The 19,287-nt window shown below is 37.7% G+C and overlaps 4 protein-coding genes across 8 annotated transcripts in view; all 4 read left to right on the plus strand.

Moving 5' to 3' along the window:
- Window positions 1-19,287, plus strand: part of LOC145523729 (olfactory receptor 2A14-like) — a 350,514-nt gene that overhangs the window by 253,458 nt on the left and 77,769 nt on the right. The gene's annotated exons all lie outside the window — the stretch shown is intronic.
- OR2A7 (olfactory receptor family 2 subfamily A member 7) overlaps window positions 1-19,287 on the plus strand; it is a 343,842-nt gene that overhangs the window by 96,252 nt on the left and 228,303 nt on the right. The gene's annotated exons all lie outside the window — the stretch shown is intronic.
- The window catches only part of LOC145523730 (olfactory receptor 2A12-like), a 231,101-nt gene that overhangs the window by 96,252 nt on the left and 115,562 nt on the right, over window positions 1-19,287 (plus strand). The window lies entirely within an intron of this gene.
- Window positions 666-2,510, plus strand: OR6B1 (olfactory receptor family 6 subfamily B member 1). The gene has a single exon (XM_081533213.1). It carries the CDS (start codon window positions 1,074-1,076, stop codon window positions 2,004-2,006), a length of 933 nt encoding a protein of 310 aa, XP_081389339.1. The 5' UTR covers window positions 666-1,073; the 3' UTR covers window positions 2,007-2,510.

A 19,287-nucleotide genomic window follows, 5' to 3' on the forward strand; every position in this document is an offset into this window, starting at 1 on the left:
CTTCAGAGGGCTGAGGCTCTGGCATCCTTCTCTGTGTAAATGCCACCTCCTCAGAGGTCAGAGAGGCCTTCCCCCATCACATGAGTATCATTTCTTTAACCTTCATAGAAAATGCCTAAAATTTTATTATGTATTATGTATTTCTTATTGTTTGCTGATTAAAAAGAATCTCCTCCAAGAGACTCTCACCTCCACCCCCAAGGACTTCAGTCTCCCCAAGAGGAAGCTCATGTCTGCTTACTACTCTGGTTGGCCCACAGCAGTCACTCTCCTCACTCCTGTGAGCCCATCCCTGTCTTTTAATGCCCTAAGATGGGGGAGGAGCCCTTTCACACTCACTGTCATTTAGAATTTATATACAATTTTATTTACATTATTTCATTTGAGTCTTGATCCACATTGATGTAAGCTAAATGAATATTAATATTTGCATTTGCAGAAGAGGAAATTGGGTTTCGGAGATGATAAGATTTTAAGGTTCATATAGCAATTTATGACTGAGGTCCAGGTTTTTAATACTGCAAAGCCTAACTCTCCCCATCTCACCTTCTCATGTACCTCGCAGACAATGACAGGTTTCACTCTGTCTCCATGGATAGTCCTGGGGGAAAAACATTGTAAAGGCAGAACTTCCAGCGCTCTGGGTGGATGGTAGGCCAGGAAAGACAGGTGTATCCTTTACAGTTGACAATGGTAATATGGTCATTTGATATGATTTAATTTGGACATGATTGTGAAAGACAGTGTAGGGTCATAGATAGAGCACAGTGTTTAGATTTAGACTTGAATGTGATTCCTACCCTGCTGACAGTGGGAACGTGGTAGGTTACTAATACTTCTCCAAAACTCAATTTCTTCATTACTAATATGTATAAAAAGGCTATATGAGAATCAAATTACACTGTGTACATAATGTACCCAATGTATGATCTAACCTATAATGCACTATTAAAAATGATATCTGTTACTGTTGTTACTAGTTAAAGAAGGCAAAAGATGGAAGGTTCTAACTGGACCATGGAGTCTGACCAGTAATTTTTTCTCCCAGGAGAGTTAAGCCCTGTGTCTCCAATATGGAAGTGGAGAACCAGACACGGGTCACCAGGTTCATCCTGGTGGGGTTCCCTGGGAGCTGGGGCATGCGTGCAGCAGTGTTCCTCATGTTTCTCGTGGCCTATATTCTGACAGTGGCTGAAAATGTGACCATCATCCTGTTGGTGCAGCAGAACCGGCCACTGCACAAGCCCATGTACTTCTTCCTGGCCAACTTGTCCTTCTTGGAGACCTGGTACATCTCTGTGACTGTACCCAAGTTGCTGTTTAGTTTTTGGTCCGTGAGCAACAGCATCTCCTTTGCTGACTGTATGATACAACTTTACTTCTTCATTGCACTCATGTGTACGGAATGCGTGCTCCTGGCCGCCATGGCCTACGACCGTTACGTGGCCATCTGCCGCCCACTACACTACCCCACCATCATGAGCCACGGGCTCTGCTTCCGCCTGGCTCTTGGTTCCTGGACCATTGGCTTTGGCATCTCCTTGGCTAAGACCTACTTCATCTCTCGCCTCAGCTTCTGTGGCCCCAATGTCATCAACCATTTCTTCTGCGACATCTCTCCGGTACTTAACCTCTCGTGCACAGACATGTCCACAGCTGAGCTGGTGGACTTTGTCCTGGCACTGGTCATCTTCCTCCTCCCCCTCACTATCACTGTCCTGTCTTATGGATGCATCCTGGCCACCATTCTGCGCATGCCCACAGGCAAGCAGAAGGCGTTTTCTACTTGTGCCTCTCACCTCGTGGTGGTCACCATCTTCTACTCAGCTACAATTTTCATGTATGCCCGGCCCCGAGCCATTCATGCCTTCGACATGAACAAAGTTATTTCCATCTCCTATGCCATTGTCACCCCTGCCCTCAACCCTTTCATTTATTGTCTAAGGAACCGAGAGGTCAAAGAGGCTCTGAAGAAACTGGCTTATTGCCAGGCCAGATCTGACTAGTCTGTTACAAGTGATTAGAAGTAATTTGATTTGGAGCCTGCTCTTCAACCTCCATCCTTTCTCCTTTAATGCCTCAGCTGGATATTAACATATTACTCATGTTAATGTGACCTCACCACATCCACATTAACCACCGGCTCTTGGTTGTGTCCTGAGATCTACACCTGTGCCTGTGGTCTGTGTTTTAAGGGCATGTCCTTTGAACAGCAAATTCTCTTTGACTGTGATCCAAAACGGGGTTTCTAAGATTGTGAGTAAATTCCTAAGTTGAGTGGGAGAGAGATGGCAGCATATGAATTAGCTGTTTTAGGATCTAGCAAGCACTATACTCTCTGGGGAATTAGATTTGGTGACAGCTTCCTGACTTCTCAGCTTCCTGACTGAGACAGAGGTAGCTGCTCCTTTAATAATCCCATTCTGGATTTGATTCCAGGAGTCAATCTTGGTAGCAAAGACTAGAGGAACAGTCTCTAGCCTCTTTCAACACTTGTAAACACCCACTTCCCTGCATTAAATACTCTTCTGCTTCAAAATAGCTGGAATGCTTTCTGTTATCTGCAAGATGTTATCTATAAGTGAACTATACCTTTTATAGTTTACATTTTGTCTTCTGATATAACTTACTCAGTTGCTTTGTGTTGAATTTCATATTTCCTTCCTAGATGTCATAGCATATTTATTTGTATCCTTCAGTGGATGAGCACATTATAGCTAATAAATAAATGGATATCATCACATGTATCGCTTGCTGAAGGAAGCTTGCACTCACAGCTCTCTTTCCTTCTGGTCTCAGGCTCCTCTCAGTCCTCCTCAGCTTTCTTTTACTTCCTTTGGCCTCACTCTCTTACCTCACATACAAATAACTAGCCCAGTCTTAGAAATTAACGATTTTCATTCTATACCACAGTGATCTCTACTCTCCTACTTGTTTATCTGACACCCTACCCATGTAAGCTTTACCTTTTTGATAAAATGAGCCCACACACCTGCAGAAGTGCATATGGATATGGCTACTCTTGGTTCATAGTTCTGACAGAGGCAAAGGGAGCTATGCTTTAAGCTGTATTCAATGTAACATGCTGATGTCAGTAGGAATTTAAATATTCTGTTGTGTGTGTACTGTGTTCTCAGTCATGTCCAAGTCTTTGCGATCCCAAGGACTATAGCCTGCCAGGCTCCTTTGTCCATGGAATTTTCCAGGCAAGAATACTGGAGTAGGTTGCCAGTTCCTACTCCAGGGGATCTCCCTGATTCAAGGATTAACACATGTCTCCCTCATTGACAGGCAGATTCTTTACCACTGCGCCACCTATGAAGCCTCATACTGGTTCATATAATTACCTTATTTGGTAATAGAAGGAAGATAACACTTAAAAACAATGATTTTTTTTTTTTTTGATTTTCGATCAACTCACGAGGCAGCCACTTATCGAGCTTTTTCACCTTTCCAGTTTGTTTTAAATGCCAAATTCCCGTAGAATGGTTGGTGTTGAATTCTTCAGCAACTTCTCACATGGTTGTAAGAGGATCAGCTTTTATGACACTCTCAATCAGTCATTGTCAACTTCTGGTGGCCGGCCACTACGCTCCTCATATTCAAGGCTCTGATTTCCTTTGCAAAGCTTCTTGAACCATCACTACACTGTACATTTCTTAGAAGTTCTGGGCCAAATGCATTGTTGATCATACAAATTGTCTCCTCTGCTTTACCACCTATTTTTAACTGGAATAAAATATTGCTTGAATTTGCTTTTTGTCTAACCATTTCTATAGTCTAAAATATAAAATAAGCAACAAGCAATAAACCTTTAACAAAAAACATAAAGTGAGGAAATGCACATTAAAATGATGTTTAACATAACCACATTCATGTAAAAATAATCATACGGTAGCTTTATTTTTAGTTTTTAAAGGAATCTGCATGCTGTTCTCCAGATTGACTGCACGGATTTACATTCCCAACAACAGTGTAGGAGTGTTCTCCACACCTTCTCCAGTATTTATTATTTGTAGACTTGTTGATGATGGAATACTTTAGAAACAGTGGCCTAGGAATGCCTATGAGAAGGTAATATTTTACACAAGGCCTGAATGATGAGAAGTTAGACAGTCATGCCAAATAAAATGCAGTGACTGAAAAGCACAGGTTCTGGGGCCCCGCTTTGAAACCAGGTCCTGCTGGGTAAACTTGGGCAAGTTTAATTTTTCTGTGTCTGTTTTCTCATTTGTAAAATGAGGCTCATAACTGAACTTACTCCATTGCGTTAGTTTGAAGATAAGTAAATAGAAGTACTTAATCAGTACTCAGCACAGAGTAAGTGTTCTTACCTACTTAAAGGATTATTTTTATTTTTGTGTCAGGTAAAGTTTTATAGGCAAAACACATACTGAGTACAGGAGCTAGTAGTAAGAACTAGAGTAGCATGTTACATGAAGAAGGCTAATAATGCTGGAAGTAAAGTAAAACTTGTAGTATAACAATTCCAGTTTAGACATTTATACTGGGCTTCCCTGGTGGCTCAGCTGGTAAAGAATCTGCATGCAACCCAGGAGCCCGACCCACTCCAGTATTCTGGCCTGGAGAATTCCATGGACTATACAGTCCATGGGGTCACAAAGAGTTGGACACGGTTAAGGAAATGCATGCATATGGGAATAATTAGGGGGATGTTCATTGCAGCGTTGTTTATAACAGAAAAAAATGAAAAAAACCCAGCATGTTAAAAAAATAAGGGTGGATCGACTAAAATGTCCTTGTGATGGAAAATATTGTAGCTAAAAAAATTGCATGGGATTTTTTTATTGATAGTATAACTCACATTACACTATTGAGTAAAAAGCAGTTTGCAAATAAGTAATTATAAAAATGATGTACAGCATGATCCCATAAAATACAGGAATAGAAGGAAATGGCAACCCACTCCAATGTTCTTGCCTGGAGAATCCCAGAGACGAAGGAGCCTGGTGGGCTGCCATCTATGGGGTCGTACAGAGTCGGACACGACTCAAGCAACTTAGCAGCAGCAGCATATGGCATATGTGTACTTTTTTGAAAAGAGATAAAAGAAGGAAGCATTAATAATTTTCAGATTGCAGGGATGAGAGTAGATAGATCAAATATTAATCAAATGAAGGTTTAATAACCCAATAGTGTTTGAGAGAGATAGGCAGCTATTTCTTTAACCCGATTCTTACATTTTGTACTTGTGATATTATGCTAAGGCAGAATAACAATGAACAGCAAAATTGTTATTCTGCCTTGCTCTAATATGGTTTTCCTTTTTCCCTTTTGTTTATTGTCAGATTCTTTTGAGATCCAGAAGCCTCTGTGAGTTGGGCTGGTTATGACCCCATAAATGTATACGTAGATAAACATGCTATATTAAAATATGAAATTTATATAAATTAATATTTCTAATTTATAACAGAGTATACACAAATGCTATCTGTGGTTTATTTGATATTAAAAAATCTGAAGCCTCAAACAGCGAGGCAAAGGTTCTGGATCAAAACAACTTCATCAACCTTGCCTTTTGCTGTACAGGTTGTCATGGTAACAGGAGGGTGCAGAACTGAGAGCATGCTAAAGCAGTTATTATAACTCTACATGAAACATGTTTGACATTTGGAGCATTTCCCTTTTGATTCATGATTAGACTGAGGCACTGAAATGTCCCCATGGTGGGCTGAGATCATGTGGCCAACGGTAATCTGAAAAGAAAAATATCTAGAGATACAGATACAAAATAGAAGTACTTATCTAGGAGTGGATGCATTGCAAGCATTTGTGTCTCTTCCACTTCCCTCTAGTCCTCCTCCATTTTTTTTCTTACCTAATGTTTTCTTTTTTTAACTTATTTTTAATTGGAGTGCAATTGCTTTAGTTTTTCCTGTACAACAAAGTGAAGCAGATGTTTGTAGACATACATCTCCTCCCATCCTACCCCTCGAGGTCATCCCAGAGCACAGAGCTGAACTCCCTGTGTTACACAGCAGCTTCCCACCAGCTATCTATTTACACACATTTACTTCATGTTTTCCTCTGTTTTTCTACTTAATAAATGCTGTGTTGCTTGTTTCCTAGATAAAATAATTCCCCCTTAAGTGAAAATACTACTGTGCGCCTGTCCCTCTCCTCTTTAAAACGCTTCACTGTTTCTCTTCTCCGTCTACAAAGACGACGTCCTTAGCTTGGTCATAAAGCTCTCTGATGTCCCTCCCATGCTTCCCCATCAGCACCCACTTCTCCAGCACCAGGGCCAGATATTCCCACCTAGCACTTCTGTTCTCAAACGTCTTATAGTTTGTAAAACACAACATGCTCTTTTAGGCATGCCTGTCTTGTTCAGGCTGTTTTCCTGAATCTCTTTCAAGAATCTTAACAACAAGTGCCTGCACTTCCTGTCTGATGCACAATCAGCAGTCCTGTGCTCTCTTTTTGATATCAAAGGAACATTCATCTTTGTTCATCTTTGTCTCATTCATCTTTGTTTCCCTAGATTCTAACACAGCCCCTGAAATAGAGTTGATGCCTGATTAACATTGCTAATGTAAGCTGAACTAAGGGAGAGTGTTTCATTTTTTAGATTCCACATATAAATGATAACACAGTGTATTTGCCTCTGTCTGACTTACTTCACTAAGCATAATACTCTCTTGGTCCATCCACATTGTTGCAAATGGCGGAATTTCATTCTTTTCTGTGGCTAAGTAGTAGTCCATTGTGTGTGTGTGTGTGTGTGTGTGTGGGTGGGTGGGTGGGTGTGGGGGTGTGTGTATACATACCCGGCATCTTTATCCATTTATCTATTGATGGACATTTACATTGCTTCTATATCTTGGCTATTGTAAATAATGCTGGTATGATCATTTGGGTGCATGTATCTTTTTGAATTAGTTTTTATTTTCTTCAGGTCATATGGTTATTCTCTTTTTAGTTTTTTGAAGCAGCTGTGTTTCATAGTGTGTGTTAGTCACTCAGTCGTGTCCAACATTTTGTGACCCCATGGACTGTAGCCCACCGGGCTCCTCTGTTCATGAGATTCTCCAGGCAAGAATACTGAGTTTCCATTTCCTTCTCCAGGGGAATCTTCCTAACCCAGGGATCGAACCTGGGTCTCCTGCATTGCAGGTGGATTCTTTGCCACCTGAGCCACCAGTGTTACATAGTAGTTGCACAGATTTACAATCCTACCTACAGTATACACCAAATATTCCCTTTTCTCAACATACTCACCAACACTTGTAATTTATTTTCTATTTGGTGACGGCCATTTTGACAGATATGAGATGATATCTGTTGTTTTGATTTTCATTTCTCTGATGATTAGCAGTATTGATTATCTTTTCATGTTCCTATTGGCCATCTTTATATCTTCTTTGGAAAAATGTCTATTCAGGCTTCTGCACATTTTTTAATTGGGTTTTTTTTTTTAATATTGACTTATCTGGACTATTTTTATATTTTGGATATTAACCCCTCATTGGTCACATCATTTGTAATTATTTTCTCCTACCAGTAGATTATTTTTATTTTGTCAGTGGTCTCCATGGCTGTGCAAAAACTTTTAATGAGGTCTCATTTTGTTATTTTTGCTTTTATTTCTTTGGGATTAGGAGGCAGATCTGCAAAAAAGAGATATTGCTGCGATTTATGTCAAAGAGTATTCAGCCTATGTTCTCTTCTAGGAGTTTTATGCTTTCAGGTTTTACATTTAGAACTTTAATACATTTTGCGTTTATTTTTGTATATGTTATGGGAAATTTTCAAATCTCATTCCTTTACAGTTTGCCCAGTACCACTTATTGAAGATTGTCTTTTCTCCATTGTATATTCTTGTTGGGCTTCCCTTGTGGCTCAGCTGGTAAAGAATCCTCCTGCAGTGTGGGAGACCTGGCTTCAATCCCTGGGTTGGGAAGATCTCCTGAAGAAGCGAAAGGCTACCCACTCCGGTATTCTAGCCTAGAGAATTCCATGTATTGTATAGTCCATGGGGTCGCAAAGAGTTGGACACAACTGAGCGACTTTCACTTTCACTTTATTTCTTTGTCATAAGTTAATGATCATGACTGTGTGGGTTTATTTCTGGGCTCTCTGTTTCATTGATTTATGTACCAGTACTATGATTCTTTGATTATTATAGTTTTATTGTATAGTCTAGTCTCCTCAATTTGTTGAGATGAGTTTGTGGCCTAGCACGTGATCTATCTTAGAGAAAGTTCCATGTGCACTTGAAAAGAATGTGTATTCTGCTGTTTTTGAGTGGAATATTCTGTACCTGTCTATTAAGTCCAACTGGTCTATTGTATCATTTAAGACCACGGTGTCCTCTTTGATTTTCTGTCTGGATGCTCTGTCTATCCAGGTTGGTAGGGTGTTAAAATCTCCTATTATTGTTGTATTATTGTCAGTTTCTCCTTTTATATCTGTCAGTATATGCTTTTGTCTTGTATTGGGTGCATTTAGGTTAACAAGTGTAATGTCCTCTTGTATTGATCCCTTTATTATCACATGGTGCTCTTCTTTGTCTTTTGTTACAGTCTTTGTTTTAATGTCTGTTTTGTCTTATATGAATATTGCTACTCCTTCTTTCTTGCATGAAATACCTTTTTTGTCCCTTCACTTTCAGTCAGGCAAACATAACTTTTAAACATACTTCTGATCATGCAACTCTATGTGGAAAAAGTCTTCAATTTTACCTTATTGTCTTGTTTGACATTCAATATCCTCTACTATTTGCTTTAACATGCTTTTCTTTTTTATATGACACAATAAATTGAGCCCATAGCCTCAAAATAAAATGTCCCTATCCCCACGAAGGCCGATGCTGATTTCTGATCTGAAAGTAATATCTGCACCCTCTGACTAAATTCATTTTTAGTTTGTATTTTATTTTTAAAAAATTGTATCTGTTTCATTCTCTTCATAAGAGCATCCATGCATGGTTTACCTTTATGCAGCCTCAAACAACCATTATATTGTTGTGTTCAGAGTAGGAATTCAGGAAGCTTTTGTTTACCAATGTATTTTGTGTTGATTTCACAAACATCACTGCAAATAGTGTGTTTGGGAGGATATTCATTACTTATTAGCAAATAATTGTCTGCTTAAAAAAAGGAGAAAGAATTGTATGATTCTCTGTTATTTTTCACAAATTATAACTGGTATACATAACAAGCTACCTATTCTGATTATTCACTTTTACAACTCACCTAATAAAAAGTTAATTTTCTTAAGTAGTGTTTATTTGGTGTCAGTACCATCTAGTGGCAAATTTGAGTAATGCTCAGCAATTAAATTGGCATCGAAGACTTAGTACTAAGACAGGTCTTGAAGATCATCTGGGCTGAATAATTGTATAATTCATTATATAAATTAGTAAACTGAGGTTTTGAAAGTTTAGGAAGTTTCTTACAGTCTACATAATGCTGAACACCTATTATGTGAAATGAACTGTAAATGGGATATTAAGAATTATAAAGTGTGGTTCATGACCTCACATAATTTACCACCAGCACAGGAAATAGACATTAATATGTAAAAGATGACAATAAAATATTTAAATATTTCAACATAAGTTAAAATGCTTAATGAATTATCCAGACAATAGTTCCTATAAGAATTCAGAAGAATAACAAATATGTGCTAAGAGTGCATTGAATAAAAAGTAAAGTTTTTAGAAGGGGTTGAATTTGTGTTGTATTTTGATGAGGTTTCAGTATATTTATTGTGTAATCCATCTTTGCATCACTGATCTGAGATGCCATTTTCATCAAAAAATCCAATATATATTTATTTATTTACAGTCTTTTATTCTGATCCATCGATGCATCTCTCTAGTCATGTACCAGTAACACACTGTCTGATCACTATAATCCCATGAAGCTTGGAAATACAAAAAGTTTAGTCTTCCTTATGACTCTTCTTTTATAAAAATGTCCCAGTTGTTCATGCTTCTTAGTTTTCCATATGATTTTAGCACATCTAATCTAACTTAAAAATCCTGTTGCTACTTTGGAATTGCATTATACTTATTGAATCACTTAGGGGAATTGACATTTTTATAATGCTCAGTCTTCCTGTTCAAGAGCATGAAAGTTTTTCCATTTGATCAGGTTTGTTGCATCACTAAGCAGTTCTTTATAAAGTTTCTTTTGCACAGTGCTTACATGTTGTGTTAATTTTTTAAGATACCGTGATATATGATCTTTGTGTATATGAGAGTATTCTATTGGCATTTGAAAGGAAGACTCATTTTTTTTTCAAGATTCAGAGTCTCTGAAATATTAATAAGATATACTTTATTAATTATGCTATTTTAATCCTCTGTATAGTAATTTTTTCAATGATCTGATAGGGACTGAGGAAAGTGAACTAATGTCTCCTACTGCTTCTGTTTTTCTGTTTCTCAGTAAATCACTAGTAGTATGTGCTTTATGAAGAATGACTTTATTTCATTTGAAGTTACATCGTTATAACTACTATATCTTCTGTGTTAATTGCATTACTTGGTGTTACGAGTGCCCTTGTATGATTTATGCTGTTTTTTGATCTGAATTAAGCCTTCTCTGATATTTAGATTACAACTCATGCTTTGCTTGTGTTTGTATTTGCCCTGTTTGCCATTATGTGAACTTTTCTTTCTAAATATTCTGAATCTCTGCTTTGCCTATGTTTCTTGTGAACAGCAGAGACTTGAACTTTGTTTTTCTTTCAGGCTCTAAGTTTGAATGAATTCCATCATCTAATTTTATGTTAATCTTGATGGATTTGTAACCTTGAGAAACTATGCTGTATTTGTGTCATGTGCATATGTATTACGGAGAAGGCAATGGCACCCCACTCCAGTACTCTTGCCTGGAAAATCCCACGGGTGGAGGAGCCTGGTGGGCTGCAGTCCATGGGGTCGCTCAGCATCGGACACGACTAAGCGACTTCACTTTCACTTTTCCCTTTCATGCATTGGAGAAGGAAATGGCAACCCACTCCAGTGTTCTTGCCTGGAGAATCCCAGGGACGGGGAAGCCTGATGGGCTGCCGTCTATGGGGTCGCACAGAGTCAGACACGACTGAAGCGACTTAGCAGCAGCAGCAGCAGCATGTGTATTAATAACTAGGAGAGTTGTGGTTTCATCCTGGAGGTTATGCTTTACACCTACAGTTTTGTACAACATTTTAAATTGTCTATATTTTTACACTGAATTTAATTATCTGCCACAGGTAATAATTATCTACTGTGGGTAGTAATGAAATTTGTGTACTTACTATTCATCCTTCCTTTTTTCTCTCTTTTCTTCCACCTGCATTTAATTTATCTTATCATTCTTGATAATTACTGTCATCAGTTAAATGTACTTATAAATCTTTTACATGATTTTATTATTTCAGTGAAATATTTTTCTTCCTAGATACTAAAGAAGAGCAAATCAGCATTATTGAATCTCCTATCTACCTTTCTTTTCAACTTTTGTTATTTATATTTGTTTTCACATTCAGAGTATGTTTTAAGCATTTGAATTTTGCTCTATTAACATCATCTTAATCCTCATAATTATATTCATCATAGTCCTATAATTAAAAAGTTTCAATTTTAAATTCTCACTGGCATTTATTTTGTCATGGATTTTCTAGGCCTGACATTCTTTGGATTTTTTTTATCATTCTACATTTTGTGCTTCTGCGTTTGTATAACCACTGGGCTGTGTATACAACTTGGCTGAGTACTTCTTGCCTGGAGGATTATGTAGGTGTTGTTTCACAAACTTTAGCATTGGATATTGCTGTGGAAATGTGTAAGTCCAGATGGAACTGTTTTTTGTTTTATAAGTAGTTTTTAATTCAATTTAACTTTTTATTTCAGTTTGGTTATGCTGCTTTTATTTTTAAGCTCAAAGTTCCTTAGTGTGTTTACAGGAGCGTCTCTATTCTCTTTTCTCCATCGCAATTTCAACTTCTTATCTGCGACGCTTCCCATAGTTTTTCATTTATATTTTAAGCTTTTTATTTCCATACTTCATCTCATTTTGCTTCATCAATATATTTTTCCTAATTTCTTAATTCTCTGCAATGTTCTGAGTGTCTGCTAAGTTTTGTTTTATAGAGAAAAGAGCTTCATAACCTTTTACAGAGAAATATTTGTTTACCATTTTCATCTATTATGTGAGAAAATTTATCACCTATTAATTTTTCTAGTTTCTTTCCTTTTATCTTACAGAGTATTTTAATATTAATAGAGCCAATTTTCATTACTTGAAGGTTATGTATCTGTGAATTTGTCTATTTGCTAAAATGTGTGCATAACCCCAAATGAACATGTGGAATGCCTTGATGGTCATTCACAGACATGAGTAGAGTGGCCAAAAATTTGAGTTTCTCTATATACATGTTTCCAGCTAAGATGAACAAGCTGATACTCCGCCTTGTTACTTCAGGTCTCATGCTGTAAACTTGTTTCTCTTTTGTGGTCTAATTAATGCCACATTTTTCATATTTTGGTGCCTTTGTTGGTAAGTTCATTGTTTAAGTTGCTGCCCAAATGTAACACTGAAGTACTGTCTAGTGTCCCTAAGCACAAGAAGATTGTGAAATGTTTTATAGAAAAAATAACCATAAATTTGGTTGATGAATGTTAGATAAGCTTCTTTAGGCATGATTTATACTGCTCTTGGTCTTGAGTCCAATGTTAGTGAATCAACAGTACAATATATCCAGAAAAAGTAAGAGGTAATTTGCTGATGTGTACATGAGAACTCTCCTAAAGTGCTAAAGTAACAGCTATAGTGCATAATGAAGCTGTGGAAGAGATGGAACGTGGCTAAATTGTGCATTCATGAGATGAAAACTGATAAAAAAGAAAGTGTAAAATGGCAGCATTGTTGTGAGGCTGAAAGTCAAAGAAAATTGCGATCACGTTACCCATAGTCAGAAAAATGTTAACTTTCTCAGCTAGTGCTAGCTGACTCACAGTTTTCAAAAGGCAATGCAGAGTGAAAAATGTTACTTTCAGGCAAGATAATTCTCTGCAGATATGGAGGCTGTGCAAGAATTTTTAAAATACTTGCTAAGTGTTATACAAGAAGAAGTTTATATGGAAGAACAAGTTTTCAATACTGGTAATATGGGCTTGTTTTACAAGGATGTTGGTAAGAGAACCATATAATGCAAATGACATTTTGATTGATAAAAATGTTGTGACTAGAGGTTTACAAGAACCTAATACTGTATTTTCCCCGGGAGCACTAGTTCAGTATTTGGTAATTCAGTTCACATACAGTGTTCACAGTAAATCACAACGACTGCAGATAATGAGACTTGGCTATATTAGTCTGTTTTCTTTTGATTATCTTTGAAGCAGATGAAGATTTCCTGGACAAGTGAAGAAAAGAGCCAAAACCAAAAGAAAATTTTCTTGTGAAACAGAATAATACAGTTGATTTTTAATTATTTCAGTAATTGTGTTCTAAAAAGTCACTGTGAACAATGAATGAACAAATATAGAACTAGCACTTCTAGAGGAAAGACAGTACTGGATTTTTTTTGGACTTGCTTTTTTATTTTAATGCTTTATATGTAGAGTAGTTTTAGGTTTACAGCAGAAATGAACAGAAGCTACAGAGATTTCCCATATACTCCTTTCCCAACAGGGGCATAACATCCCCCTTTTGCAACATCCTCCACCAGAGTGGTACATTTGTTATAATTGATGAAAGTGAAAAAGTGAAGATGAAGTCGCTCAGTCGTGTCCAACTCTTTGCGATCCCATGGACTATAGTCCACCAGGCTCCTCAGTCCATGGGATTTTCCAGGCAAGAATACTGGAGTGGGTTGCCATTTCCTTCTCCAAAGGATCTTCCTGACCCAGGGATTGAACCCGGGTCTCTTGCATTGTAGGCAGATGCTTTACCTTCTGAGCTGCCAGGGAAGCCCAATTATAATTGATGATACAGAACATTTTCACTGCCTAAAAATCCTTTCTTCAACTATTCATCCCTCCCCCGTCAACCTCTGGTAACTACTGATAATTTTATTGACATCTTGGTTGCTTCTAGATTTTTGCAATTTTGAATAAGGGTGCCATAAACATCCATGCACAGGTTTTTGTTGGACTTGCATTTTCAACTGCTTTTGGTGAATACCAAAGAGTACAACTGTTTGATCATATGCTAAGAGTATGGTTGTTCCTTTAATATAAGAAGCCACAAAACTCTCTTCTAAAGTGGATCGTAATATTTTGCATTCCTATTAATGAATGAGAAATGAATGCAAGCTTCTTTTGCTCCACATTCTCACCGGCATTTGATATTGTGATTGTTCTGAATTTTGGCCATTCTAATAAGGATGCAGTGTAAACAGTGTCAGACTTTATTTTTTTGGGCTCCAAAATCACTGCTGATGGTGATTGCAGCCGTGAAATTAAAAGACGTTTACTCCTTGGAAGGAAGGTTATGGCCAACCTTGATAGCATATTTAAAAGCAGAGACATTACTTTGCCAACAAAGGTCCGTCTAGTCAAGGCTATGGTTTTTCCAGTGGTCATGTATGGATGTGAGAGTTGGACGGTGAAGAAAGCTGAGCGCTAAAGAATTGATGCTTTTGAATTGTGGTGTTGGAGAAGACTCTTGAGAGTCCCTTGGACTGCAAGGAGATCCTATCATTCCATCTTAAAGGAGATCAGTCCTGGGTGTTCATTGGAAGGACTGATGGTGAAGCTGAAACTCTAATACTTTGGCCACCTCATGCGAAGAGTTGACTCATTGGAAAAGACCCTAATGCTGGGAAGGATTGGGGGCAGGAGGAGAAGGGGACGACAGAGGATGAGATGGTTGGATGGCATCACTGACTCGATGGACATGGGTTTGCGTAAACTCTGAGAGTTGGTGATGGACAGAGAGGCCTGGCGTGCTGCGATTCATGGGGTTGCAAAGAGTCGAATACGACTGAGCGACTGAACTGAAATAAGGATGCAATAGTATCTTATTTCTTAATTTGCATTTTCCTGATGACATATGCTGCGGAGCGTCTTTTTATATGCTTGTTTGCCATCTATATGTCTTTTTTGGTAAGATTTTCATTGAGGTCTTTGGCCATTTTTTAATTGAGTTATTTGTTTTATAATTATTGACTTTTAACAGTTCTTTATTTTGGATAGCAGTTCTTTATCATATGAGTCTTTTGTGGATATTCTCTCCCAGCCTGTGGCTTGTCTCTTATCACTTTTATTCAGTATTGTACCGAAGTTTCCAGAAAGTACAATGAGACAGCAAAAGGAAATAAAAAATATGCAGGTTGGAAATGAAAAAGAAAAATATCTTTATCATCAGATAATATATGTGTGTGTATATACACATACACAGAGGGAAGGATTACAAAAAAAAAATCTACTAGAATTAACATGTTATTTCAGCAAGGCTATAGGACATAAGGCCAATATACAAAATAAATTATATTTCTAGATACTACAGCAAATAAAGATTGAACTTGAAAAACAAAAACCATTTATAATAGCAACACAATTATGAAACATGAGACAAAAGTTGTCTGAGACCTGTACTCTGAGAACCATATTTTCAAACAATTTAAAGGAAACCTTAAAAAAAAATGGGCATATGTCATGCCAAAAAAATTCAGTATTATTAAAATGCCAATTGATTTTTGACAAAACTGCTAAAAGAAGTAAATGGGGAGACAATTTTTCAATAAATTTTACTAGAAAAATTGGAGAGCCATATGTAAACAAAAAATAACAAAACTCAACCATCCTTAACTTATCATCACATAGAGAAATTAAATCAAAATGTATTATAGGTCTAAATATAACAGGCAAAGTTATTAAAACTTTAGAAGAAAATATGAGAAAATTTAGTGATATTGAGTTAGCAAAGATTTCTAAAATAATATTCAAGAAATAAATTATAAAAAGAAATATTGATAATTATACTTTATCAAAATTGAAATATTTTGGCCTTCAAAATACAGTGTAAATAAAATGAAAAAGCACTTTGTAAGTTGGGAGAAAATATTTGCAAAAGAAATGTATCTGGGCTAGATAAAGAATTTCTTCAGTTCAATAGTAAGACAAATGACCCAACAAAGTAGGCAAAAGATTTGAATATATACTTCATAAAAATATATACATGGAGGAATAAACATGAAGTAAGGTATTGAATATTATTACTCATCTTAAAAATGGTAATTCAAACAAAGAGATTGTAATATACAATTAGTGACTTGAAAGTCGCTCAGTTGTGCCTGACTCTTTGAGACCCCATGGACTGTATAGTCCATGGAATGGAGTGGGTAGCCTTTACCTTCTTTAGGGGGATCTTCCCAACCCAGGTCTGCCTCATTGCAGGTGGATTTTTTACCAGCTAAGCACAAGGGAAGCCCAATACACAACTATCAGAATAACAAAAATTTCAAAACTGACCATACAAAGTGTTGATGAGGCGATAGAGCAGCTGGACCTCTCATCATGTGGTAGTGAAAATGTAAAACGAACAAAAACTTTGGAAAACAGTTTGATAGTTGCTTAAAAATTTAAATATACACCTACTATACAACCCAGTCATTGTGCAAGAGAGGTGATCCTCACAAATACTTGTACACAAATGTCATGACATCTTTATTTTTTGCTTGAAGTAGCATAAATGTCTATCAACAAGTGAATGGGTAAACAAATTATGGTATATCCATACACCAAAATACTATGTAGCAATACAAAGAGTAAACTATTGATGCAAGCAACCGCACTTACAAATTTCCAGATAATTGTGCTGAATGAAGAAAGGTTTTATCAAGACTTTATACTGTATGAGTTCTATCCAGAAGAATATATACTGTATGGTTCTATTTATATAAAACTCTAGAAATGTAAATCTATAGTTGCAGAAAACAGAGTTGAAATTAACTGGAAATGAGGTGGGATGAAGGACAGATTTCAAAGAAACTTTTGAGGGTGATATGTGTGTTCATTATCTTCATTGTAGTAGTGTTTATGGGTGCATTTGTGTTTAGTTGCTAAGTTGTGTCCAGCTCTTTGCAATCCCATGCACTGTAGCCCACCAGGCTCCTCTGTCCATGGGATTTCTCAGGCAAGAATACTGGAGTGCGTTGCCATTTCCTTCTCCAGGGGTATTCCTGGCCCAGGGATCAAACCTGTGTCTCCTGCATTGGTAGGTGGATTCTTTACTGTGGAGCCATCAGGGAAGCCCTTTAGGGTACATACATATGTCAAAACTCATTAACTTGCTCTCTTTAAATATGTGCAGTTTATTGTTCTTCAATAATACTTCAATCAAGTTATAAAATAAGAAAAGAGTGACCTTAGTTTTTCCAAAATAGAGTTTGTAGCTTTTGGTTTTTATTGTCTTTGAGGTTTATGGAGAACTTCAAGGAAGAGAAGGTGGATATATCAAATGTTATTACAGTTTGAGGAGAAGGCAATGGCAACTCACTCCAGTACTCTTGCCTGGGAAACCCCATGGATGGAGGAGGCTGGTAGGCTGCCGTCTATGGGGTTGCACAGGGTCGGACACGATTGACAATACTTAGCAGCAGCAGCAGCAGCATTACAGTTTGAATATTTTTGTCCCCTCAAAATTTGTATATTGAAATCCTAATTCCCCAGGTGATGGTGCTAGGAGGTGGGGACTTGGGTGGTGATCAGGTCACGAGGACTGAGACCTCCCGATTGGCATTAGTGGCTGTATAATATCCCACAGAATGCCCTCACCACCAGATGAGGACACAGTGAGAATGCGCTTGCCTATGACATATAAATCAGGGTCACACAAGACACCAAAACCGCTGACACCATTATCTTGGACTTCCCAGACTTCAGAATTGTGAGAAACGGATACTTGTTGATAAGCCACTCACTCAGTGGTATTTTGTGACAACAGCCCAAACAGCCTAAGACAGATGCATGCCCCATTACTAGAACTGAAAGACCCCTGTTTACTTTTGAGATTTCTGGATAAAGAATATCCCAAATCTAAGATGACACTGTCTTTTAAATGATGTAACATTTACTAGTAACTTATTAAAATCATTTTGGTGGAATTTCAGTGAAAAGATTGTGTGGGGGGCAAATTATAGGAAGTGATCAAGTGTTGAAAAGTCCTTCAGCAATTCTGACAGTAAAGGGGACAGACAAGTAGTTGGTGAGATAGGTTTGTTTATTCGTGGTCCATGGGGATGGTGGGCTGGAAAGCCAATGGAGAGGAAAAAGGGGAAACCTGAAAGCGTCAGTTTTTTGAGAGAAATGAAGGGATGATATCAAGAGTCCTTGTGTAGAAAATTGGCTCTAATTTAAAGGGAAGACTTTCTCCATTGGTAAGTAAAGAAGAGGGAAAGCATAGATGTGGATGAGGAACATTTGAAAGTTTTTGTGTTGGGAAGGTGAAGGATTTCCATGTGAGGGTTTATGCCGTGGCTCTGTGAAAAGGAGACAAGTCATTTGTCCTGTGTGACTTGGAATGTTGGCCAAGTGTGGAGGTGGGGGCCTCGGAGGTTTAAATAAAATAGAAAAGTTTGAATATCAGTGTGCAGAATTAGAGAAAAAATTGCTGTGTAGAGCTGGTGGCTCAGATAAGGTTGCATATTATGAGTTTATATTGGAAACTGCTTCTCTAGTAGTCACATTTTCTTCACTAGTGCTCAGCCTGAGTCTGAAGGGAAAGAGTGAGATTGATCCAAGGACACTGTCTTCTCCAGGCAATTTCAGAAAAAGGACAATGGGACTGAGATTATTAAAAACATTGTTAAAAAGAGATGGAACATGGAGTGTAATTAGAGTGAGAAAATAAGTGAAAACAGATGAGACCAATAGAAGAAAGGGTGGAAAAATGGAAAGACTAGAGGAAATCAACCCTGAATATTCATTGGAAGGACCGATGCCGAAGCTCCAATACGTTGGCCACCTGATGCAAAGAGCCGACTCACTGGAAAAGACTCTGATGCTGTGAAAGACTGAGGGCAGGAGAAGAAGGGGGCAACAGAGAATGAGATGGCTGGATGGCATCACTGACTCAACGGATATGAGTTTGCGTAAACTTTGGGAGACAGTGAAGGACAAGGAAGCCTGGTATTGTGCAATTTGTGGGGCTGCAAAGAGTCAGACATGATTTAGCAACCGAACAACAACAGAGTCTCTCAGGAAGTCAGAAAATGAGGATAAGTGAATTTCAATGAATGGGAAAGCTGAAATATAAAAATCCACCTTGTGGATTTTTGTGCTTCAGAGATTATTTGTGGCCACAGGGCTCAGTGACAATGGCAGTG

This window comes from Giraffa tippelskirchi, chromosome 10, assembly GCF_054371585.1.
Source record: "Giraffa tippelskirchi isolate mGirTip1 chromosome 10, T2T-mGirTip1v1.2.pri, whole genome shotgun sequence".
NCBI lineage: Eukaryota > Metazoa > Chordata > Mammalia > Artiodactyla > Giraffidae > Giraffa > Giraffa tippelskirchi.

What these genes read in the sequence shown, in the direction of transcription:
- OR6B1 (XM_081533213.1), top strand. Translation starts at nt 1,074, where the DNA reads ATGGAAGTGGAGAACCAGACACGGGTCACCAGGTTCATCCTGGTGGGG.